Source organism: Chiloscyllium plagiosum, unplaced genomic scaffold (genome assembly GCF_037043375.1).
Source record: "Chiloscyllium plagiosum isolate Xiang-an unplaced genomic scaffold, Cpla_swu_hap1 HiC_scaffold_1, whole genome shotgun sequence".
Taxonomy (NCBI): domain Eukaryota; kingdom Metazoa; phylum Chordata; class Chondrichthyes; order Orectolobiformes; family Hemiscylliidae; genus Chiloscyllium; species Chiloscyllium plagiosum.
In genome coordinates, this window is record NW_028270139.1 from 9,647,891 (window position 1) to 9,673,151 (window position 25,261).

The 25,261-nt window shown below is 42.3% G+C and overlaps 1 protein-coding gene across 3 annotated transcripts in view; it reads left to right on the top strand.

Annotated features, from left to right (window-relative positions):
- Nucleotides 1–25,261, top strand: part of smad1 (SMAD family member 1) — a 114,135-nt gene that overhangs the window by 86,396 nt on the left and 2,478 nt on the right. For all 3 annotated transcript variants that reach the window (XM_043699166.2, XM_043699195.2, XM_043699176.2), the window contains exons 5-6: nucleotides 687–908; nucleotides 4,790–5,046. In XM_043699166.2, the coding sequence (XP_043555101.1) occupies nucleotides 687–908; nucleotides 4,790–5,046 (479 nt within the window). The remainder of the gene's footprint in view (nucleotides 1–686; nucleotides 909–4,789; nucleotides 5,047–25,261) is intronic.

Consider the following 25,261-nt stretch of genomic DNA (forward strand, 5'->3'; position numbering starts at 1 on the left):
GCCATTCACTGACAGTCAGACTTTTGTATTGCTGATTCTTTTGTCAACTGTCAAGTTTCTATATCCACATTTAAATTGGAAAAAGTCAGTGTAAATTAATCTCTGCATAATCTGGTCACAGGATCCTGCTGCTCTTGATACTTTTTGAAAATGTTTTCATAAGTCATTTTATCCTTTAATAATTTGAATTTCCAATTTTCTGGAACTTGTAACTCCTTTGTGAGTGCAGCAAGATGGGAATGTTTGGTAAGTAAGGGGAGTCTAACAATCAGGCTTTAGAAAATTTCTGAGAGGGATAACTTATTCAGCAACCGCAAGTATCACAAGTTCGAGGAGGCAATAGAATCCCAGTTCTTGCATATATTAAAATTCCATTACTATGGTGTTACGTTGTTTTATCTATAGTACACAAAGGTTTGAGGGCCTCTGTCCTGGGAAGACAGGTGATGGGTTAAAACATGTGCTACATGCTGGCTGCTACTCCTGATATGATTAAGAGTGTCTGTCCGGTCTGCTTGCATAATTAAGAGGTGTTAGTAAATGCTGCGAAATGTTAGTAAAGAAAAATACTACGTCTATATGCTCTAAATAAGTTAGAAATTCTTTTTTAAAAGAATAAAGGATATTAAACTGATTACTGCAACTGGGTTGAGATATGTATGTTAATGGTAAGTTTTCTTCTGCAGATGTACAACCAGTTGCTTATGAGGAACCAAAACACTGGTGCTCTATTGTCTATTACGAGCTGAATAACCGTGTGGGAGAAGCTTTCCAGGCTTCCTCTACTAGTGTCTTGGTGGATGGTTTTACTGATCCTTCTAACAACAAGAATAGATTCTGCCTTGGGCTTCTGTCCAATGTGAATCGTAATTCAACTATTGAAAACACCAGGAGACATATTGGCAAAGGTAATTGCTCAATTTTTAAGTTCCATGGGAAGTGTTGCATAAATAGGAGCTCCAGTTCCTAGAGCCCCTCCACTAACAATTGGGATCTTCCTCAAATTTACTTTCTTACTCCAGCTATCCCTTGAATACCTCCTGAGGACCAAATACTTATAAATTCCATCCTTGGGCAGGTCTGGAAGAATTACAATCTGTGGGCTGCATTTGGCCAGCAGAACCTTTGGCCAGAGGGCTCCATCTCTGTACAGAAATTTTATAGGAACAGGGCAAAAAGTACATAATAAGTGAAACAACTGTCCCAGGACATTACGACAGGAGTTTCTCAGGGTAGTGACTTTGGCCCAAAGTCTTCAGCTACCTATTGATGACCTTCATAGAACATAGAATATTACAGTGCAGTTCAGGCCCTTCGGTCCTTGATGTTGCACCGACCTGTGGAGCCAATCTGAAGCCTGTCTAACCTACCCTATTCCATTTTCATCCATAATATTTACCAGTGACCATTTAAATGCCTTTAAAGTTGGCAAGTCTACTATTGTTGCAGGCAGTGTGTTCGTGCCCTCTGTCCTATGTTATCACCCCTCACTTTAAAACTACGTCCCCTCGTGCTGGCCATCACCATCCGAGGAAAAAAGCTCACACTCAGCTCCAGCCCCACACCAGGTCCTAGCTCCCAGCCCTGCCGTGTTTTCACCATCCCTCCAGACCTACCCCTCTCTGAGGATGAAAGATCAGTCCTCAGCAGAGGCCTCACCTTCATTCCCCTACGCTCCCGGATTGATGATTTCAACACGCGGCGTGACATCGAACAATTCTTCCGCCGCCTTCGCCTCCGCGCCTACTTCTTTAACCAAGACTCTCGCCCACCCTCTGACGACCCCTTCTCCCGCCTCCAACACACCCCATCCACCTGGACACCCCGTGCTGGCCTCCTACCTGCCCTCGACCTCTGCATAGCCAACTGCCGCCGCGATATTAACCGCCACCTGAACTCCCCCACCCCTCTCACCCACTCCAACCTCTCACCCTCGGAACGCGCAGCCCTCCACTCACTCCGTTGCAACCCCAACCTCACTATCAAACCAGCAGACAAGGGAGGCGCGGTAGTAGTTTGGCGCACCGACCTCTACACCGCTGAGGCCAAACGCCAGCTCGCAGATACCTCCTCCTACTGCCCCCTTGACCATGACCCCACCCCCCACCACCAAACCATCGTCTCCCAGACCGTCCATAACCTCATCACCTCGGGGGATCTCCCATCCACCGCCTCCAACCTCATAGTCCCACAACCCCGCACCTCCCGCTTCTACCTCCTGCCCAAAATCCACAAACCTGACTGCCCCGGCCGACCCATTGTCTCCGCCTGCTCCTGCCCCACCGAACTCATCTCCGCATACCTTGACACCGTCCTGTCCCCCTTAGTCCAAGAACTCCCCACCTACGTTCGGGACACCACCCATGCCCTCCACCTGCTCCATGATTTTCACTTCCCCGGTCCCCAACGCCTTATTTTCACCATGGACATCCAGTCCCTGTACACCTCCATCCCCCATCACGAAGGACTCAAAGCCCTCCGCTTCTTTCTTTCCCGCCGTACCGACCAGTACCCTTCCACAGACACCCTCCTTCGACTGACTGAACTGGTCCTCACCCTGAACAACTTCTCTTTCCAATCCTTCCACTTCCTCCAAACGAAAGGAGTAGCCATGGGCACCCGCATGGGCCCCAGCTATGCCTGCCTCTTCGTAGGATATGTGGAACAATCCATCTTCCGCAACTACACTGGCCCCACCCTTTCCTCCGCTACATCGATGACTGTATCGGCGCCGCCTCGTGCTCCCACGAGGAGGTTGAACAGTTCATCCACTTCACCAACACCTTCCACCCCGACCTCAAATTCACCTGGACATTATCAGATTCCTCCCTCCCCTTCCTCGACCTTTCTATTTCTATCTCAGGCGACCGAATCAACACGGACATCTACTACAAACCAACCGACTCCCACAGCTACCTGGACTACACCTCCTCCCATCCTGCCCCCTGTAAAAACGCCATCCCATTCTCCCAATTCCTTCGACTCCGCCGCATCTGCTCCCAGGAGGACCAGTTCCAAAAACGCACAACCCAGATGGCCTCCTTCTTCAAGGACCGCAATTTCCCCCCCGACGTGGTCGACGATGCCCTCCACCGCATCTCCTCCACTTCCCGATCCTCCGCCCTTGAACCCCGCCCCTCCAACCGCCACCAGGACAGAACCCCACTGGTCCTCACCTACCACCCCACTAACCTCCATGTACAGCGCATCATCCGCCGCCATTTCCGCCACCTCCAAACGGACCCCACCACCAAGGATATATTTCCCTCCCCTCCCCTATCAGCATTCCGTAAAGACCACTCCCTCCGTGACTCCCTCGTCAGATCCACACCCCCCACCAACCCAACCTCCACTCCCGGCACCTTCCCCTGCAACCGCAGGAGGTGCAAGACTTGTGCCCACACCTCCCCCCTCACCTCCCTCCAAGGCCCCAAAGGAAACTTCCATATCCGCCACAGATTCACCTGTACCTCCACACATATCATCTATTGCATCCTTTGCACCCGATGTGGCCTCCTCTATATTGGGGAGACGGGCCGCCTACTTGCGGAGCGTTTCAGGGAACACCTCTGGGACACCCGGACCAACCACCCTGTAGCTCAACATTTCAATTCCCCCTCCCACTCCACCAAGATATGCAGGTCTTTGGACTCCTCCATCGTCAGACCACAGCGAAACGACGGTTGGAGGAAGAACGCCTCATCTTCCGGCTAGGAACCCTCCAACCACAAGGGATGAACTCGGATTTCACCAGTTTCCTCATTTCCCCTCCCCCCAGCCAAAAGAGTGTTTTCTTGAGTCACTGGATTACTGTTCGAGTGGTATTATCCCTATGCCACCATAATTCCCCTCACATTTGATGTTACTGTTGTAACTGAGGTGCATGTGCAAATTGTGTGTTTTTGGTGGTGTTTGAAAGAAATTTGGCTAAGATGACTTGAGGCTGGCTAGTTTGTGCTGGCAGTTTCATACCTTGGATCACTACTAATATGACTTAGTGGTCAAATTGAGCATTATGATCACAGGTCTAGAATGGGGTGAACAGTATTTTCCCAGCTAAAATCAGAACCAAGTTACTTCAAAACTGAAGGCAAAATAGTTTTCAAGTATCAACAGGGTCATAGTCAACTTAATTTGAAAGACTTTTTTCTGACAATGCAACATAATGTCTATACTGCACTGATTATCCTCCAGTTTAGACTGAAAAATATAGATTAGATTAGATTACTTTTTTAGATTAGATTAGATTACTTACAGTGTGGAAACAGGCCCTTCGGCCCAACAAGTCCACACCGACCTGCCGAAGCGCAACCCACACATACCCCTACATTTACCCCTTACCTAACACTACGGGCAATTTAGCATGGCCAATTCACCTGACCTGCACATCTTTGGACTACACGGGGAGAATGTGCAAACTCCACACAGTCAGTCGCCTGAGGCGGGAATTGAACCTGGGTCTCTGGTGCTGTGAGGCAGCAGTGCTAACCACCGTGCCGCCCGCATGTACTCCTGATGTATCACTTAAGGACAAATGTATTGTGATGTAGCAATATCCACTGTTTGCTTGAACATGCTTTAAAAGCTGCAATTCTAATAGCGTTCCATGATTAGAGAAGTTTAGAAATGTGCAGTAAATAACTCAGTTTGGTGCTGTATTCACATGTTCAGACATCTCAAAGTACTTTATGATCAGCAAATTCCCTTTGGAGTTAAGTTCTTGTTAAGGAAAATGGAAGTAGTAGCTTGAAATATATGGAACATAAACCTATGCCTGTTGATTTTGTAGGTGTTCACCTTTATTATGTTGGAGGAGAGGTGTATGCCGAGTGCCTGAGTGACAGTAGTATTTTTGTACAAAGTCGCAACTGCAATTATCATCACGGCTTTCATCCAACAACTGTTTGCAAGATTCCCAGTGGATGCAGTTTAAAGATCTTCAACAATCAGGAGTTCGCCCAGCTTTTGGCCCAGTCGGTAAATCATGGTTTTGAAGCAGTTTATGAGCTTACCAAAATGTGCACCATACGCATGAGTTTTGTGAAGGTAATAAAATTTTTACAAAAGTTCTGAAGTAAAATTTATAAATGCTTTTCTAGTTTTCACCTAGTAGTAAGGGAAACTTGGAAAATGTTTACGAGGAGAAAACAGTTGAAGGATACGTTAATGGAGGAAGGTGAAGTAAATGTTTGGGGTGGAGGAAGAAATGTGCTGATTCATCTTACATTTTGAAATTTCTTCCTAGATTCTATTGAATGCCCTGTTCTTTACTGTAAAATTCTTTCTATTTAGTATTTTCTTGCATAGGGTACCTTTCCATTTCCTAGAACTGCTGCAGTCCTTTCTCAGCTTCCCATTGACCTTGCTCTGGCTTTTTCCTTTCTTCTTCACTCCCCCATCATTGGAAAAGGTTCTATCAAGCTGTCCTCCGTTTCTTTCAAAATTCTACAAACATCTGTCAAATCACCATTTCTTCTTGTTTATTGCAAGTCATAAGGGCCTTGTGTATAATTTCCTCAATTGGCCTTGTTAATATACTGGTAAGTCTGAGCTTCACTCCTTCCTAAGGCTCTATAACCCTTGTTAAGTGTACAGAATTGTAAGCAGTATTCTAGATGTGTTATAGCCATGGTTTTATATAGCTATAGCAAGTTGTCCATCCCCAATGTCCTAGCTCTCTAATTAAGAGCTAATAATTATGTGGCTTTTCTAGTTATTTTGTGTACCTTAGTTTTTTGTTTGGTGTTCACTTGGAACCATGATTATCTTTGAATCTCTGCTGTTTCTAGATATTCATTTATTGATCCAAAATGGATGACCTCATGCTTGCCTGTGTTGAAATCCAGCTACCTCAGTTAATCTATTCAAAAATTTGCCAGTTTCTTTGGAATTTTATGTTCCCATTTCCACTACTTGCCATACCAAAGTGCAAGGACAAGAGCGCACATTATTAAAGTTTTCATTTCATTTTATTGTCCATACAATAGTTTATTTTGAGTACCTTGTTGATTTATGTTTGCATACATGTAATTGAAAATGATAGAGAAAAGTTACTCTGTCACAGAAATCTATTCTAATTATTTAGAATAATTAGTTTGAATCTTCCCCGAGTGCATATTCTCGTCTGTGTTGAGAGTGTGGTGCTGGAAAAGTGCAGCAGGTCAGGCAGCATCCGGCAGGAGAATCGACGTTTTGGGCATAAGCCCTTCATCCTGGTGGAGGGCCCGGAACGTTGATTCTCTGGCTCCTCTGATACTGCCTGACGTGCTGTGCTTTTCCAGCACTGCACACTCTACTCTGATCTCCAGCATCTGCAGTCCTCATTTTCTACTATATTCTCATCTGTACCTAGCTCCTGTGAAATGTCTTTATAGAGAATGGCATGAGTGATTCAATTGCTGATTTGTTCTGCATCTAAGAAATTGTAACCTTTTTTCTGAACACACCGAACAATAATAATGAACCAAGGGGTGGTGTTGATGATTCTTGGTGCTCTTTCACCAAATCTTCTTTGAGACCAGATTCCATTATGGAAGATCAGCTTATCAAATATCCTTCCTGCCTGGTTTAGTAATTTCTATACTCTTAAAGACTCTGCTTTCCTAAGAAAGCTGTAACAGGCAGCATTTCCAGTTCAACTACACTTGTATCAAACAGTTTCATAATTATAGGATTAAGTTATAAATATTTTAATTTTGAGGTAGTATGTTATTTCTACATTGTTCCTTCACAAACTGCGACTTTCCCACATGGATACTTGTGATTAACTACTTTAATATGATGAGTGTGTGCAGCGCTATGTTAAGAGTTTTCTTCTCTTTCATGGAAAGATATATAAAGGGACAATGCGAGAGAGAACTTGTTTTCACAGCAAATGATAATGGCCTGACAACGAGGGTGATGGAAGCAGATAGGATGAGTGATTTTACAAGGAAATTAGATGGTCACTTGAAGGAATTAAACTTTGAGATAAAGCAGGGGAATGGAATTGACTGGCAAGCTCAGTAGGGCAGTGGACTGTCTGGGTCAAGTAGAATCCTATTCTATAATTACTCTGACATTTACTATGTCTTCAAAGTCGGATGTATGGATCTGATTTGTGATATAATACATTGATAAATAGGGCCTAACATAAATCCTTGTGAAATGTTGAGAACAAAAACTTTTGGAAATTGCAGCTCTGATGAAGAGTGGTCTAGACTTGAAATATTAGCTTGCTCTCTCTCCACAGATGCTGCCTGACCCACAGTGATTTCCAGCATTTTTTATTTTCAATACAGATTCCAGCATCTCCAGTAGTTTGCTTCTCCTTGTGAAATGCTATTTCTTGCCAATTCAGTCTGTGTTGGATTTTACTGTTACAACTTCTACCTCCTGGTCAGATTTATAACACGCCTTTAGTTCCATAAACTATAATTTAGCCTATGTCTCTTTTGTACCGTTTTGGACTCCCTATTCAAGGAAGGAGAGTGCGTTGGATGTTCACCAGACAAATCCTTGGGATGGAGTGATTGTTTTATAAGAAGTTGAGCAAATTGGCCCTGTGTTCTCTGTAGGTAATAATGTGAGGTATTCTCATTGCAACTTCGAAAGTTCTTTGAGGATGGATACAGATAGAATGTATAACTTCACTGATGAGCCGAGAGTCAGGGAACATAGTCTCAGAATAAGTGGTTGGCTGTTTATGTAGAACAGAGAACAATACAGCATAGTACAGGCCCTTCAGTCCTTGATGTTGTGCTGACCTTTTTATCCTACTCTAAGATCAAAATAACTTCACGTCCTTCATTTTACTATCATCTGTGTGCCTGTCCAAGAGTCGCTTAAATGTCCCTAATATATCTGACTACACTACCACTACTGGCAGTGCATTCCACACACCAACTCCACTCTCTGTGTAAAGACCGCTGACATCTCCCCTAAACCTTCCTCCACCCATGTTAAAATTATGCCCCCTTGTGATAGTCATTTCTGCCCTTCAAAAAAAGTCTCTGACTATTCACTCTCTCTATGCCTCTCATCATCTTGTACATCTCTATCAAGTCACCTCTCACCCTTCTTCACTCCAATGAGAAAAGCCTTAGCTCCCTCAACTTTTCTTCATAAGACATACCGCCAGTCCAGGTAGCATCCTGGTAAATCTCCTCTGCACCCTCTCTAAAGCTACCACGTCCTCCTTATAATGAAGTGACCAGAATTCATTACAGCTGCAGCATAACCTTGCAGCTAATAAACTTAAATCCCCCGCTAATGAAAGCCAACAAACCTTAACCCGTCTTAACAACCCTATCAACTTGGGTGGCAACTTTGAGGGATCTGTGGACATGGACCCCAAGATCCCTCTGTTCCCCCACACTGCCAAGAATCCTGCCTTTAACCCTGTATTCTGCGTTCAAATTTGACTTTCCAAAATGAATCACTTCACACTTTTCCACACTTTTACGATGGAGATGACGAATTCCTCACTCAGTAACTCTTCAGAATTCTGTACCACGGCTGCGGAAGCTCAGTGATTGAGTATTTTCAAGACAGAAGTTGATGGATTTCTTGAGATTAGTGGTATCAAGGAAAATAGGGGATACCGTGAGGAAGTGACATCGAGATTGATAATAAGCAGTGAATTGAATGGCAGAGCAGGCTTAGCAAATTTGCTTTTTCTGTGATGTTCCTAAACATTAGACCTATAGACATTTCCTTTGTCTATTATTTCAGTTACTTCCTCAAAATTTCACTTAAACGTTTTAACTTGTTCCCTGCCTTTTACATAGGCACTCTAATTAGCTCAAATTTCTCTGTGATCAATGGCACTGCCCCTGATTATAGATTCCAGTTGCTTCCTGTGACAGATTGAGACACTGGCTCTAATTTATTGGTTTTTCCTCTATAACCTTTCTTTCATAATGGAATTGCATTGAAGTGTTCTAATCTGAAGAGAATTTCAGAATTGAAAGCTATGGAAGAATATACCTAAAACATCTACAATATTCTCATCGTTATCTTTCTAAAACTCAGTGAAGATCATCAGCCCTGGGGGATTTGTCAATATTTCGTGTCATTTTTCCCCTAAAATTATTTTCTCTGTTAACTTCAATAGTTTCCAGATTTTGGTTCATCTAGGGCTATCCATTTTCTTATTAATAAGCCTTTTGTTGAACATTATCTCTGATAAATTTCTTATCATATGTTTTTACTTTTTTTTAATCTTTGCAGTTTCAATACCTCTCCCAGTCTCTTGGAATAGCACCATTCTTTCTAGTTTTACATGCACTGTTGCTTTATGTTCCCTCATCTATTTTGTTGACATAGCAGTTTTATTTGATATGTATAATGTTCCTTTAGGTGTATATACTGTTCCTGTACTAAATGAGAAAAACATTTTGAACAGATCACACTGTTTGAACTAATCTGAAGTCTGAGCTAATCATCCGTAGATGTAATTCACACCCTGTCATGGGACTAAGGAAATTTGAATTCACTTGGTTCGGTAAATCTGGAATTTAAAAAAAAGTTGCGAATGAAGAAAGCACCTATCCTTAACAGGTCTGGCTTACATGTGACTTTCAGACCTGCAGCGTAAAAGATCACTTTGGCAACCTTCTCATACAAAATCTGGTATGGTCTATAAACTTTGCTCCTGAAGATATTGCTCCAGAAAAATAAATTATGCTCTTGGGAAATTTTTAATAATTTATCTCTTACCAATTAGATAGATTTATAACAACCTTGAGATTTCTAAAACACCATCCCATCTATAGGTCATAAGACAGGAGCAGAAATTAGACCATTCAGCCCATCGTCTTCTCCACCAGTCAATCATGGCTCATAAGTTTCACAACTCCCTTGACAATCAATAACCTATCTATTTCTATCTTAAATATACTCAGTGACCTAGCCTCCACCACTGTCTGTGGCAGTGAATTCCATAGATTCACCACTCTCTGGCTGAAGAGGCTTTTTCCTTATCTCTGATCTAAAAGGTTTTACCTTTACTCCAAGGCTGTGCCCTCAGGTCTTAGTCTCTCCTACCAATGGAAACATCTTCCCAACATCTACTCTCTGTCGAGGCCATTCAGTATTCTGCAAGTTTTGATTAGATCTCCCCCTCCAACACCACCACCACAATGCCCCCCCCCCCCCCCCCCCCCCACCACCACCACAAGGGTACAGTCTCCGAATCCCCAAACATTCTTCCTATGTTAAGCTTTTCATTCCTGGGCCCATTCTTGTGAACCTCCTCTCAACCCGCCCCAAGGCCAATACATCCATCCTGAGATATGGAGCCCAAAACTGTGCACAATACTCTAAATCTGGCCTGACCAGAACCTTTTCGAGCTTCCAAAATACATCCCTACTTCTATATTCAGGTCCTGTCAAAATAAATGTCAACATTGCATTTGCCTTCCTAACTATTGACTCAAACTGCAAGTTGACCTTGATTGAATCCTGGTCTAGAGTCGTTTTGCATTTCAGACGACTGAATTTTCTCCCATTTAGAAAATAGTCTATGCCTTTATTCTTCCTACCAAAGTCCAAGACCTGTCATTTTTCCACGTTTTATTCTACTTGCCACCTCTTTGCCCACTCTCCTAACCGATCCAAATCCTTCTGCAGCCTCCCCACCACCTCAATACTACCTGTCTCTACTTATCTTTGTATCACTGCAAACTTCGCCAGAATGCCCTCAGTTCCTTCATCTAGATTATTAATGTAAAAAGTGAAAGGTTGTGGTCCCAACATTGAGCCTTGAGGAAAACCACTTGTCACTGGCTGTCATCCTGAGAAAGAACCTTTTATCCCCACTCTGTGCTTTTTGCCAGACAGCCAATCCAATCTTCTATCCATGCTAGCACCTTGCTTCTAACACCATGGGCCCATATCTTAATCAGCAGCCTCCTCTGCGGTATCTTGTCAAAGGTATTTTTCAAGTCCAAATCGATAGCATCCATTGGCTCTCCTTGGTCTAACCTGCCCATTACCACCTCAAGGAATTCTAACAGATGAAACTTTGTTTTATTTTACCATTCACTTCTAAGTATTCAGAAATCTCATCCTTCACGATGGACTCCAAAACCTTACCCACGACCGAGGTTAGGCTAATTGGCCTGTAATTTTCTGTCTTTTACCCTACTCCTTTTTTAAACAGGTGTCATGTTAACGTTTTTCCAGTCCCTGACTACAGTGATTCCTGACGGATCACCACACACACCTCCACTATCTCTTAGGCTATCTCCTTTAGAAGTCTGGGGTGTAGTCCATATTGTCCAGGTCATTTATTCGCTTTAACACTTTACAGGTTTTCTAACACCACCTCCTTGGTGATGGCCACTGTAGTTAGCTCTGCCCCTGAATCTTTTGAATTTTTGTGATATTACAAATGCCTTCCACTGAAGGTTGACACAAAGTAATTATTAAATTCCTCAGCCATTTCCTTGTTCCCCACTGCTATCTCTCAGGTGTCATTTTCCAGCAATCAGTGTCCACTTTAGTCTTTCTTTTGTCCTTACCGTCTTCCTTTATATTACGGGCTAGCTTACCCTCATTTAATCTTTTCCCTCCTTTTTTTTTGTTGCTGTCTGTTAGTCTTTGTAAGCTTCCCAATCCTCTGGTTTCCCACTGACCTTTACCACATTATATACTTTCTGTTTTACTTTTATGCTATCCCTGACTTGCCTAGTCAGTCACGGTTGCCTCGTCCTCCATGTACCATGCTGCTTTTTCCTAGGATTGAACTTTTGCTGTGTCTCCTGAATTACTCCCAGAAACTGCCGTCATTGCTGTCCCACTGTCTTTCTTGCTAGGCTCTTCTCCCCATCAGTACTGCCCAGCTCCTCCCTTGTGCCTCTGAATAAAGTTGTTTTTATTCAGCTGTAGTACCATTACCTCTGATTCTACCTTCTCCCCCTCAAATTGCACAGTAAATTCAGTTTTGTTATGATCACTGCCTCCTAAGGGTTCCTTCATAGAGTCATAAGTCTGCCTCATTGCACAACAATAAAGCCAGTATTGCCTGTTCCCTAGTGGGCTCTACCAAAAAGCCGTCTCATAGACATTTCACAAATTCCTTTTCTTGCAATCCACGACCAACCTGATATTCCCAGTCCACCTGCATATTGAAATCCCCCATGGTCACTGTAATTTTGCCTTTTTTGCACACTCTTTCTACCTGGTGAATCTTGCGCCCTACCTACTGTTGGGAGACCTGTACATAACTCCAGCTTTTTTTTTTAAACCTTTTGCGGTTCCTCAGTTCTTCCCCCATAGATTCTACACCATGTCTCTCTACTTCATTTCTTACTATTGATTTAATTTCATTTCTTACTAATAAGGCAACTCTACTCCCTTTGACCACCTGCCTGTCTTTTTGATAGAATATCATTTAATATTCAGCTTCCAATCCTGATCCTTTTGCAGCAACGTCTCCGTGATGCCCACCACATCATACCTGCCAATTTCGATCTGCGTCACAAGCTCATTTACCTTATTCCTTATACTGCGTATATTCAGATATAACACCTTCAGTCTTGTAATAACTGTCCCTCTTCTCATTATCATTTGCTTGTCCAGTGTGCTTGAAGTTGATTGCTGACCCTTTCCAAGCACTGTCCTATTTGGAGAAAGTGAGGACAGCAGATGTTGGAGATCAGAGTAGAGTGTGTTGGTCTGGAAAGACACAGCAGGTCAGGCAGCATCCGAGGAGTATGAGAATTGATGTTTCAGCATTCCCGATGAAGGGCTTATGCCCAAAACATAAATTCTCCTCCTCAGATGCTGCCTAACCTGTTGTGTCTTTCTAGCACTACACTCTCGACTCTGTGTTGGAGACTTTAATAACCTCTCCTGAGTTCTCATTCCCTGTCATTCCTTTCATATTTTTCCACGCAGTTGAATCCACCCCTCTAGATGTTAACCTTCTGCTTTGATTTCTGCTGGGGGATGTTGCCTCTCACCTTTCTAGTTTAAAGTCTGTTGACCAGCCTATTTACTCTTTTTCGCTAGAACATTGGCCAGCTCGTTTTGGGTGGAGACATTCACAGCAGTACAGATCCTTCTGTTCCAATACTGATGCCAGTGCCCCATGAAAAGAGACCCCTTTTTCCCCACACCACTCTTTTAGCCATGTGTTTATGCAGTAAAACATTCTACCACTTCGCTGCTATCAAAGACCCTGCAACCAAATCCCATTGAATTATTCAGTCCCAACTTATTCCTCAGTTCTAACCATGTGTCCGTGCTGATTGTTCTGCTACTATTATTGTAAAAATATATTTAATTAATAAGCTACACTTCCTCCACTTCCAATTTAAGAAATATTTTACTCCTAGTTATTACTATTTTGCAGTTATGCCTCTAATAGTCAAATTTTATATCTGCATGGATGTATTTGAGATTGCAATTCAATTAATTTTTATATGCTGTGCATTAATATTAAAAAATTGGACTCCAACCTGTCATTCACCCCGATGCTGTCTTTCTCATATCCGTATGTACTTTCTCTGATGTTGGCTAGCTCAGTTGCCTGGATGGCCAGTTTGCAATGCAGAATGATGCCAACAGTCTGGGTTTATTTCATATACTGGCTGAGGTTGCCATGAAGCATTTTTCTTCTCAACCACTCCCTTCATCTGAGGCATGTTGACCCTCCAATTAAACCACTACATGTCACCTGTCTCTGATAAAAGAGCTGCTCTATGGTCTGGTAAGGCCTATGGTTGCTTTACCTTATGTATTTTCCTGTATATCCTTATGTCCATTCTTAGTCCTTATATCAGGCTTTAACTGCTTCTGGACAGCTCTCTTCCTCATGGTGACTAGGTTAACATTGTAGCTGTTCTGCTTTTACTATTTCCCCTCATTGGTAGCACTGCTTTGTGCTTTATTGAATAGACCAGTCAATCAACGAGAGAGGGAACTGAGGGGAGATGGAAGAAAATATTGTGGAGGCAGTGATATTGTCAAAATAAGCAGAACCTCCTGCGCACAGCAGGTGAGCATGGAGGTAGGAATGTGCACAGGTGGAGTGGCGGCATTCCCAAACTCTGTCACCAACTTATGTGTACGAGAATTAAATCTGAGCTGGTAAGGTCCATGGTTGACCTTCCTGTCCTGCCGCTAGTCAAGGCCCTTATGACCAGTCAGGGTCATTTAAGGTCCTTTGCTGCTGTTGGGATGAGCCCGCCTGCAAGTGGGACTGTTGTCATGCATTGTACCTGATGGATCAACCTGTGTCAGCTGGTTGGAGAGGAGGAATAATCCAGGAAGGTTGATTGATCAAAGACAATCAATCAGTGCCTGATTTAAGACAACTGGCAGGATGTGTTCTCTTATGCTCATTTCCCATTTATTCTGTTCCTCTCTTGTCTCCAATATATCTCATCTTGCCAAATTGATCCCTTGTCCCCATTTTTTTTATGTTCTAAAGTGACAATGCAGTCAGTGCCCTCTGCCTATATGTACTTAATTAACAAGCATCTCTTAACCATTCCCAATAAATTTTCATGATTTTCATTTTTACAAGCCACATCATTTAACGCATTCATCCCAAGCACTAGCTTTCTGAACAGTTCGTTCTGAAATATCTTGCAGTTCAGTGTATATGTCTATTCCATATATTTTTCTTGCCAATCTGTTGTCCGCATGAAATTGTATCTGCCTTGTCTGCCATTGTGTCCTCCTTGCTGTTCACTATAATTGATCATCTGAGTTGACAACTTTTGGACAAAATTTCTCTAAATCATGCAAATCATCTTGTGTATCCGAAAAAAATAGCCTCCTCACTAAACGCTGTGAGGTATCACTTGTGTTCCTTTTGCAATCTGAACTACTGCCTGCTTTTCATTTAGGAACAGTATCAGTGTTTTAACTGTTTTAATTGAGGAAAAGGTAAACCTTCTGTCTCCATTAAAATCTCAGGTGGATCATTTGTTGTTGTACATTTCTGCTTCTGACCTTGTAACACTAACACTATTACGTTGTAAACATAATTAACTCCAAAACATTTGTTCAATCAGGTTTTTATTTATCTTGTATTTAACGCAAATATGTACCACTAAAAGCAGGTTAATACCTCTAAAGCACATGAATTATGGAATTGATAAGTCGAGACCTGTATTTGTCCCATGAAGTGGTCGAGATAACTATATATTTATAAGAAGGTTTGTGACCATGCATGAGGTCTCTTCCTCCTCCTCTCCCCTCACCCCAGCCACTTCTGTACTGATTGCTTCACAAGAGGATAATGATTGCAGTGATTTCTCTTTCGAAGGAGAGTTGCAATAAAAACCTAGCATCTAGAATGGGGATGACCTTAGTGAAGATTAATTATAGATTTCTCTAAAATCACATATTGCATTTGTTTTTGTTACATTCTTGTCTGAAGTGTAGGTATATCTAATGAGGTCAGCATTTCATGCCTATTCCTAATTGCTCTTGTGACAGTGGTGTTATGCCACCATCTTGAACTTCTGTAGACCACATGATGTACACCCATAGTGCTATCAGTGTTCCAGGATTTTGCCCAAACAACTCCAGAACATGTTATTGAGTGTGTACCTTATTTGCATTAAATTTTTATTGGTCAGAGTATTGAGTACAGGAGGTCATGTTGCAGCTGTACGGAACATTGGTTAGGCTACTTGGAATATTGCGTGCAGTTCTGGTCTCCTTCCTATCGGAAAGATGTTGTGAAATTTGAAAGGGTTCAGAAAAGATTTACAAGGATGTTGCCAGGGTTGGAGGATTTGAGCTATAGGGAGATGCTGAACAGGTTGGGGCTGTTTTTCACTGGAGCGTCGGAGGCTGAGGGGTGACCTTTATAAAGGTTTATAAAATAATGAGGGGCATGGATAGGGTAGATAGGCAAAGTCTTTTCCTTGGGGTTGTGGTGTCCAGAACTAGAGGGCATAGGTTTAAGGTGAGAGGGGAAATATATAAAAGAGACCTAAGGGGCAACCTTTTCACAGAGGGTGTTATGGGTATGGAATGAGCTGCCAGAGAAAGTGGTGGAGGCTGGTACAATTGCAAGATTTAAGAGGCATTTGGGTGGGTATATGAATAGGAAGGGTTTGGAGGGATATGGGTCAGGTGCTGGCAGGTGGGACTAGATTGGGTTGGGATATCTGGTCGGCATGGACGGGTTGGACCGAAGGGTCTGTTTCCATGCTGTACATCTCCATGACTCTATGACTCTATTCCCTCCTATTCCAATCTGTGGAGGTGGTTAAGAGATTAAAAGACATTTTGTGGAATATTTAGTTTAATTATTGCTGGTATAGACTGAGCTAGAGAATTACACTAAATTGTTATTGAATCTTGTTTGGAACTCGCTTTTGAGTCTGGAGTTCAGTTCTATTCTACATATTATAAAAACGGATCTAGAAGCACTGAACAGGATGCAGAGAAGATTTACAAGGATGATAGCAGAAATATATAGTTAGACAATTGAGGAAGAATTGATAGTCTGGGGTCTGGTCTCTTACTTGGGGAAGAAAAGAAGCCGAAAGTGTGGCATGATTGAAACTTTTAACAGTGAAAGATTTTGATTGAATGGATACAGGGAGAATGTTTCATCTTCGGGGGGAAGGCCATATCTAGGGACATCAATATAAGGTAATCATCAAGAATTTAATAGGGAATTCAGACAAAAATGTCTTTGCCACAGGAAATGATAAAGATGTGGAATTCACTGCCATAGGGTGGAGTTGAAGCAGATAGCATGGATGAGCTGTTTTCAGGGGAAAACAGACAAGCCAGAATTTAAGGGAATGGAGTAAATGGTTGTGATTAATTTGGATGAAGAATGATGGAATGAGGCTTGAGTGGAGCATAATCACTGGAATGCACTTGTTATGCTGCATGGCTTATTTTTGTGCTGTATATCCTATGTGATTAGATTCCCTTCAGTGTGGAAATAGGTCCTTCTGCCCAACAAGTCCACACCGACCTTCTGAAGAGTAACCCACCCTGACCCATTTCCCTCTGACTAATATACCTAACACTATGGGCAATTTAACATGGCCAATTCACCTGACCTGCACATCTTTGGACTGTGGGAGGAAACGCAGACACGGGGAGAATGTGCAAACTCCACACAGACAGTCGCCCGAGGCTGGAATTGAATCTGGGACCTTGGTGCTGTAAGGCAGCAGTGCTAACCACTGAGACACCGTGCCGCCCCATGTGTTTGGTCATAAGTGTCACTTTGAGCAGTAATTTTTAATTTGGTACTCTGATGTTATACAATACGATCTGTATAATGAACAAATCACAACGGAACCTGTAAGTAATGGAATTTTATGGCACAGAAGGAAGACATTGGCCCACACTACCTATGCCAGTCAACAAAATGCTATTCAGCCTAAGCCCATTATCCAGCTCTTGGTCTGTAATCCTGACAATTTGGCACTTCAAGCAACTTCTAAATGCAATGAGAGTTTCTACTCTCTCCAGTCTTTCAGGCAACAAGTTACAAATCCTCACTACCTCTAGATGGAAAGATTTCAACTCTTGTCTTTCTACTAAATAACTTGAAACTGTGTCCCCTCATATTGACTGAAATGCTAAGAAAAATTTATATTCCAGCTAGGACGTCATAGCTTTATGCACCTCTATTATCTACTCCCCGAATCTTATCTCATCCAAAGACCAGCTTATCCAATCTTTTCTCCAGTGCAGGCAACAGTAATTGAAGTCCCTGTCTAGTACGATGGCATACTTTTTGTAATGTGATGAGAACTGGGCACAGTACTTTCGCTCTAGCCCAACTAATATTCCATACAGTTCTACTATAACCCTCCTGTAATTGAATTCAGTGGGTTGCTAAAAGAGGGATGTATCCTCTATTCTGCCATAAGCTCATCTAATCACCATGCCAACTTCAGGGATGCATTTCCTTTAGCCAGTGTTATGGTAATGAAAGTGCTTAACTCTGTTAATTGGAAATAATGTTTGGTAGAGTTTCCTAGTGTAAAATATATTTAGCAGTGCAAATTGAAAAAATAAATGGACTTGCCCACTTATGCTTGTGGATTTGAAAATGAAAATTTCATCAAAACCAGAAAGAACCTGGACATTTAAATCCCAAGATATTTATTTCAGGCTTGTGTTATTTATTAACAAGTGCTTGCTCTTTCAAGGCAGTTGGAGCCAACTAGGGATCAGAGGAGTGATAGTTAGATTTGCTTGTTGAAGGTGGTTATTAGGTAGGGCTTGTGTGATGAGCATGTTACATGTCTAAGCCTGAGTCCTCGGACTCATGCTGTGCATAACCTGCTTCAGTATCTGAAGTGTTATGAGTGGTACTAAAACCTGTGTAATCATTGAACATTTAGAATTTAGGTTTGCTCGCTGAGCTGTAGGTTTGATATCCAGACGTTTCATTACCTGGCTAGGTAACATCATCAGTGGCGACCTCCAAGTGAAGCGAAGCTGTTGTCTCCTGCTTTCTATTTATATGTTTGTCCTGGATGGGGTTCCTGGGGTTTGTGGTGATGTCATTTCCTGTTCGTTTTCTGAGGGGTTGATAGATGGCATCTAGATCTATGTGTTTGTTTATGGCGTTTGTGGTTGGAGTGCCAGGCCTCTAGGAATTCTCTGGCATATCTTTGCTTAGCCTGTCCTAGTCAAAATGGTGGTTTTTTCCATCCATGTGTAGGGCTACAAGGGAGAGGGGGTCGTGTCTTTTTGTGGCGAGCAGGTGTTCACGTATTCTGGTGGCCAACTTTCTTCCTGTTTGTCCTACGTAGTATTTGTGGCAGTCTTTGAATCGAATTTTGTAGATGATGTTGGTTTTGTCCATGGGTTGTACTGGGTCTTTTTAAGTTTGTTAGTTTTTGTTTGAGAGTGTTGGTGGGTTTGTGTGCTACTAGGATTCCGAGGGGTCTTAGTAGTCTGGCTGTCATTTCTTAAACTTCTTTGATGTATGGTAAGGTGGTTAGGGTTTCTGGCTGTGTTTGGTCTGCTTGTCGTGGTTTGTTCTGGAGGAATCTGTGGACTGTATTTTTTTGAGTATCCGTTCTTCTTGAATACGGATACTCAAAAAGTACAGTGCGCAGATTCCTCAAGAACAAACCACGACAAGCAGACCAAACACAGCCAGAAACCCTAACCACCTTACCGTACATCAAAGAAGTTTCAGAAATGAGAGCCAGACTACTAAGACCCCTCGGAATCCTAGTAGCACACAAACCCACCAACACTCCCAAACAAAAACTAACAAACTTAAAAAGACCCAGTACAACCCATGGACAAAACCAACGTCATCTACAAAATTCGATTCAAGGACTGCCACAAACACTACGTAGGACAAACAAGAAGAAAGTTAGCCACCAGGATACGTGAACACCAGCTCATCACAAAAAGACACGACCCTCTCTCCCTCGTAGCCCTACACACGGATGAAAAAAAACCCACCATTTCGACTGGGAAAACACATCTATCCTGGGACAGGCTAAGCAAAGACCTGCCAAAGAATTCCTAGAGGCCTGGCACTCCAACCACAACGCCATAAACAAACACATAGATCTAGATGCCATCTATCAACCCCTCAGAAAACGAACAGGAAATGACATCACCACAAACCCCAGGAACCCCATCCAGGACAAACATAAATAGAAAGCAGGAGACAACAGCTTCGCTTTACTTGAGGTCGCCACTGATGATGTTACCTAGCCAGGTAATGAAACGTTTGGATATCAAACCTACAGCTCAGCGAGCAAACCTACACCCTAAACCTCAACCTGAGCTACAAACCTTGCAACAATCATTGAACATTCCCACTTTTAAACTTAGGGGCAGCTGAAGATGGTTTATCTAGGACCTCCTGCAGCATTGACCTGGGACTGAGATGGTTGGGCACCAACAAGGGCAGCCATCTAATTTTCGTACTTGGTATGATTCCAACCAGTGGAGATTTTTCTCCATTATTACCATTTGCTCCAGTTTTTTAGGGATTCTAGATGCTACACAAATGTCGAAAGCTAAATGCTGTTAAATTCTAAATGAGGTTCAAAGAATGTGATAATGGTAATTTATCACTTGATCTTCCTCTCGGTCTGTAGCTTTTGATAATGTATGTTGATGGAATTGGCTCACCTCAGAATCTCTTCGTGATTTTATCATGTCAAGAAATGTTGAGGACATGTCTTGGACAATACATTTTGGAACGTGTTCACCCTTTTTTGCTTGGGTTTGTCCTGTGTTGCTGGGCTTTGTTGACTTGGTGTTTAGTGTGCTGCTGTTTCACACACCGTCACTCAGCTTGGACATAAAAACAGAGTAAAGTGCAGATTTCAGCATTAAATGATGGATCACTGATAGCTGTGGAGCCTGACTGTGTAAAGCTATCCGTAACCTCATTGCCTCATTGTCAATGATGATCGATAGTGACGTGGCAACAATTTTACAGATTTGCTGCTGATATTCTTCAGTGTAGAATGCTAGTGCAGGTTATTGACCTGAGCAACTCTTTACTGGGGACTTGGCAAACATTTGTCTTGGATCTTGATCGGGAAGGCTGATTACCTTCCTGTCAATTCTGTATTGTAAGTGGTACCTGCAGTAGACGACCTGAAGGCATATGACAAGGAAAAAGAAAATATGTCACTGATGGCAATATTTGACTCCATTGTGCAGCTCTAACGATTCCAATGTTGCCCTGCCGTAATTGACCTTGCCCATCATGCTTTCATGGAGAGTAGATCACACTGAGCAGCTTGGCAGGCAGCCAGTTTTCTTTAAAATAAATAGGCTGCCTCTGCTTCTATGGTCAAATGCTTAGATGAGATCGATGATCTGTTAAAACTAAGGAATGCACTATTTCTAGTCTCAATAGTTCACTAGTCACAACATATATTCAAATGTTTTTCCCAGTTACCAAACAGACCAGCTATACACTTTATCTATAGTGGGTTCTGAATAAGATCGATCAATCAGGCGTCATTAATAAACAGCAAATCTTTTGATTTATGTTGTGGTTCTGTTCGCCAAGCCGGGAATTTGTGTTGCAGATGTTTCGTCCCCTGTCTAGGTGACATCCTCAGTGCTTGGGAGCCTCCTGTGAAGTGCTTCTGTGGTGTTTCCTCTGGTTTCCAGTGGTTTGTCTCTGCCGCTTCCGGTTGTCAGTTCCAGCTGTCCGCTGCAGTGGCCGGTATATTGGGTCCAGGTCGATGTGTTTGTTGATTGAATCAGTGGATGAGTGCCATGCCTCTAGGAATTCCCTGACTGCTCTCTGTTTGGCTTGTCCTATAATAGTAGTGTTGTCCCAGTCGAACTCATGTTGCTTGTCATCCGTGTGTGTGGCTACTAAGGATAGCTGGTCGTGTTGTTTCGTGGCTAGTTGGTGTTCATGGATACGGATCGTTAGCTGTCTTCCTGTTTGTCCTATGTAGTGTTTTGTGCAGTCCTTGCATGGGATTTTGTATACTACGTTGGTTTTGCTCATGCTGGGTATCGGGTCCTTTGTCCAGGTGAGTTGTCTGAGAGTGGCTGTTGGTTTGTGTGCTGTTATCAGTCCTAGTGGTCGGAGTAGTCTTTGTGGTGAATTCTCCATTCGGTGTTCTCTGTACCATCACGTCTAGGAATGGGAGTTGGTTGTCCTTTTCTTCCTCTCTAGTGAAGATTAGAACAAACAGTCTTACTGCACATTCAACCCAAACTCTGGGTCAGATATCTAGATGACACCTTTGTAATCATTAAAAAGACAAATAGAAAACACACACCGGATCATCAACGCCACACTCACAAGAATCTGATTCACTAGAGAGGAAGAAAAGGACAACCAACTCCCATTCCTAGACGTGATGGTACAGAGAACACCGAACGGAGAATTCACCACAAAGGTATACAGGAAAGCCACGCACACAGATCAAGTCCTAAAGTACGAAAGCAACCACCCCAATACACACACAAGAAGTTGCATCAAGACACTGTTCAAAAGGGCCACAACACACTGCAGCACATCAGAACTGCAAAAAGAGGAAGAAGAACACCTCTACAATGTATCCGCCAAAAATGGATACCTCCGCAATTTCATCAACAGATGCCTAAGGGAAAGACAATGGAATGAGGACATGCCACAACCCAAGGACTAGCCACGTTACCATACATCAAGAACATTTCTGAACTGACAGCTAGACTACTACGACCACTGGGACTTATAACAGCACACAAACCAACAGCCACTCTCAGACAACAATTCACCAGGACAAAGGACCCGATACCCAGCATGAACAAAACCAGCAGAGTATATAAAATCCCATGCAAGGACTGCACAAAACACTGCATAGGGCAAACAGAAAGACAGGTAACGATCCATATCCATGAACACCAACTAGCCACGAAATGACACGACCAGCTATCCTTAGTAGCCATACATTCAGATGGCAAGCAACCTGAGTTCGACTGGGACAACACTACTATTATAGGACAGTCAGGGAATTCCTAGAGGCATGGCACTCATCCACAGATTCAATCAACAAACACATCGACCTGGACCCAATATACCGGCCGCTGCAGCGGACAGCTGGAACTGACAACCGGAAGCGACAGAGACAAACCACTATAAATGCCAGAGGAAACATCACAGAAGCGCTTCACAGGAGGCTCCCAAGCACTGAGGATGTCACCTAGACAGGGGACGAAACGTCTGCAACACAAATTCCCAGCTCGGCAAACAGAACCATAACAACGAACACCCGAGCTACAAATCTTCTCTCAATTTTTTGATTTATTTTGAAACTGGTTCAACAGATATGTAAGACTAATCAGGGCTGGTTGATGTATGAATATAAAAGTATTTATTCTTCTAAACAACTCAACATAGATCAGTTAATGAACATTTGTTTAGAATAGCTAGGAAGTTGTTTTTGACCAACATGGATGTGATGGGCCGTAGGGCCTTTTTCTGTGCTGTAGATCTCTGACTTTATAAAAATAAAAAAATCTGAGATTAACTTTGGGGAGAGAAATGACATTAGGCAAATATTTGTTGATTCTCAGAATAAAAGAAAAAATGTGCAAGGTGACTTTTAGTTTGACGTTACTACACATACAAATGGTTGTCATTAGTCACATGCAGTTACCACTCGGATCTTTTCAAAAATAATACATTCAGAAGATGTCAAAAGTAAGTCCTCTAGTGGAATACACCTGTTTCTGTTTTCAGTTCTGACAGGAGATCCTTAAGAGGTTTCCCAGAAGGGTGGCAAAGGCTCAGTTTAGGGCTACAACCCAAATAAATTCCAATATCAAAATAGCCACACATTTTAACAACAATAAATTCAGATGTTATGTTCAGTTTCGGTTTCCTTATTTAAGAAAGGATGTGCACATATTGGAGGTGGTTCAGGGGAGATTTACTAGATTGAATGCTGGAGTGAGCAACAGTCCTTGAAAATTTTTAAGGTCGAGGTAGATTCTTGTTAGGCAAGGAAATAAAAGGAGAAAGTGAGGACTGCAGATGCTGGAGAACAGAGTTGAAAAATGTGCTGGAAAAACACAGCAGGCCAGGCAGCATCCGAGGAGCAGGAGAATCGAGGTTTTGGGCATAAGCCCTTCAGGATTCCTGAAGAAGGGCTTATGCCCGAAACATCGATTCTCCTGCCCCAAGGAAATGAAAGGTTAGTGATGGCAGTCATGAATGGTAAATTTAGAACATAGACATAACAGCCATGATCTTGATGAATGGTGGAGCAAGTTTAAAGGGCTGAATAGCTTGCTTTTGCTCATAATTCATATGCTTCTCTGACATGGAAATTCCACTAAACCCTAGCAATTCCATGGTTTACAAACCTTTTCTGTTTACTTAGTTTAAACATCTGACTTTTAGTAAGTAGTTTTGAGAGCCTTTCAGACTGAAAAGATCCAGTATTTCAAATGAAACCCAATTTTCACAATCCTTTTGACGAGCCCCAAAGTAAAATGAACAGTCGAAGCACCTTTACAACTCATGACAATGGTGTTCTTCTTCAGTCGCCATATTTCGCTTGCAGCTTATTTGACTGAGAAAATGATTTTGATTAAGGTCTTCTCGTTCTGAAACCACACTGGCATTCAGGGTGGGGTAGATATGTTTATCCAAGACCTTCTGTATTTGTTCCTGTAATGTGAATGTCACTGGCCATTCCACCATTTAATGCCATCCCTAATTGCCAATGACTCCTCCACATCATGCCTATGGCTTGTTTGACCACTTGAAGGCAGTTGAGAGTTAACCACATTGCTGGAGCTCTGTCGCCTCATGAGGCTAGAACCGGGTGAGGGTGGCAGATTTCTTTCCCTGAAGGACATTATTTGTTCAGATGAATATGTTAATGTTCTGGGTTATGAGCACAGTGAAATTGCTGAAACATCACTACCTTAACTACACTACTATGTTGCTGCCTCCCTGATATGACATACATTGAACATATTTTATGCAAATAACGATTTACAAACACCATTAGGTAACTTAGAGTTACAAATATGTAAGTGGACAAAATTATCCATGATTTTTGACTTTAACATTTGTGGGTGTGTCCCAAAGTAAGAGACACTTCTAAATACAAAAGGTTGTAACATGCACAAATGCTATTATTATCTCAGCAAGAAGATTACTTGATAGCGATTACATTTTCTGCGGCAACATATTGGTTCTGATGGCTTGACAATTTTTGCATCTCTCACTTCCTGAGGCATCTCCCTCCAGCAGTGACAAAGAAGTTGACACAGATGCTGTAGGAGCGCCTCTATCCTTGTTTGAGTTCAGGACGTAGTTTTATTCAACGGTATTGAATTAACTCGAACAAGATCTTGGAGCCCCTCAGCAGGGATGCACTAATTGATAATAGTTTTGCTCAGCTTCTCTATTGTAGATTGATATGCAATTCTTCCATAACAATAGTATATAGTCCATCTCCAGTAACAACACAACTCAAGGTAACGTTTCATCCATATCTCCAGCTGTTTATTGTAGGTGATTTTCACTGCCCTTGCATCGGCCTTGTTTTCATTGGAGATGTTTTCTTTGTTTTGACCATAGATAACTTCTGTGTCAAAGGACATATGGATAGTCTGGCAAAGCTAAACATAGATCACAACAATTTTTACAATAAATTAAAGAAAACTTGATTAAATGTGGACCAGAGAAATCTTTTTTGGAATTTACCTCCTGTTCCATGTTATACCAATTTGGATTATTAAATGGGACATTGTAAATCTACAAGTGTTCAATCTAAATATTTTCAGAATTTGTGCTGATCATAAAAATGACTGATGCATGAAGTATAGC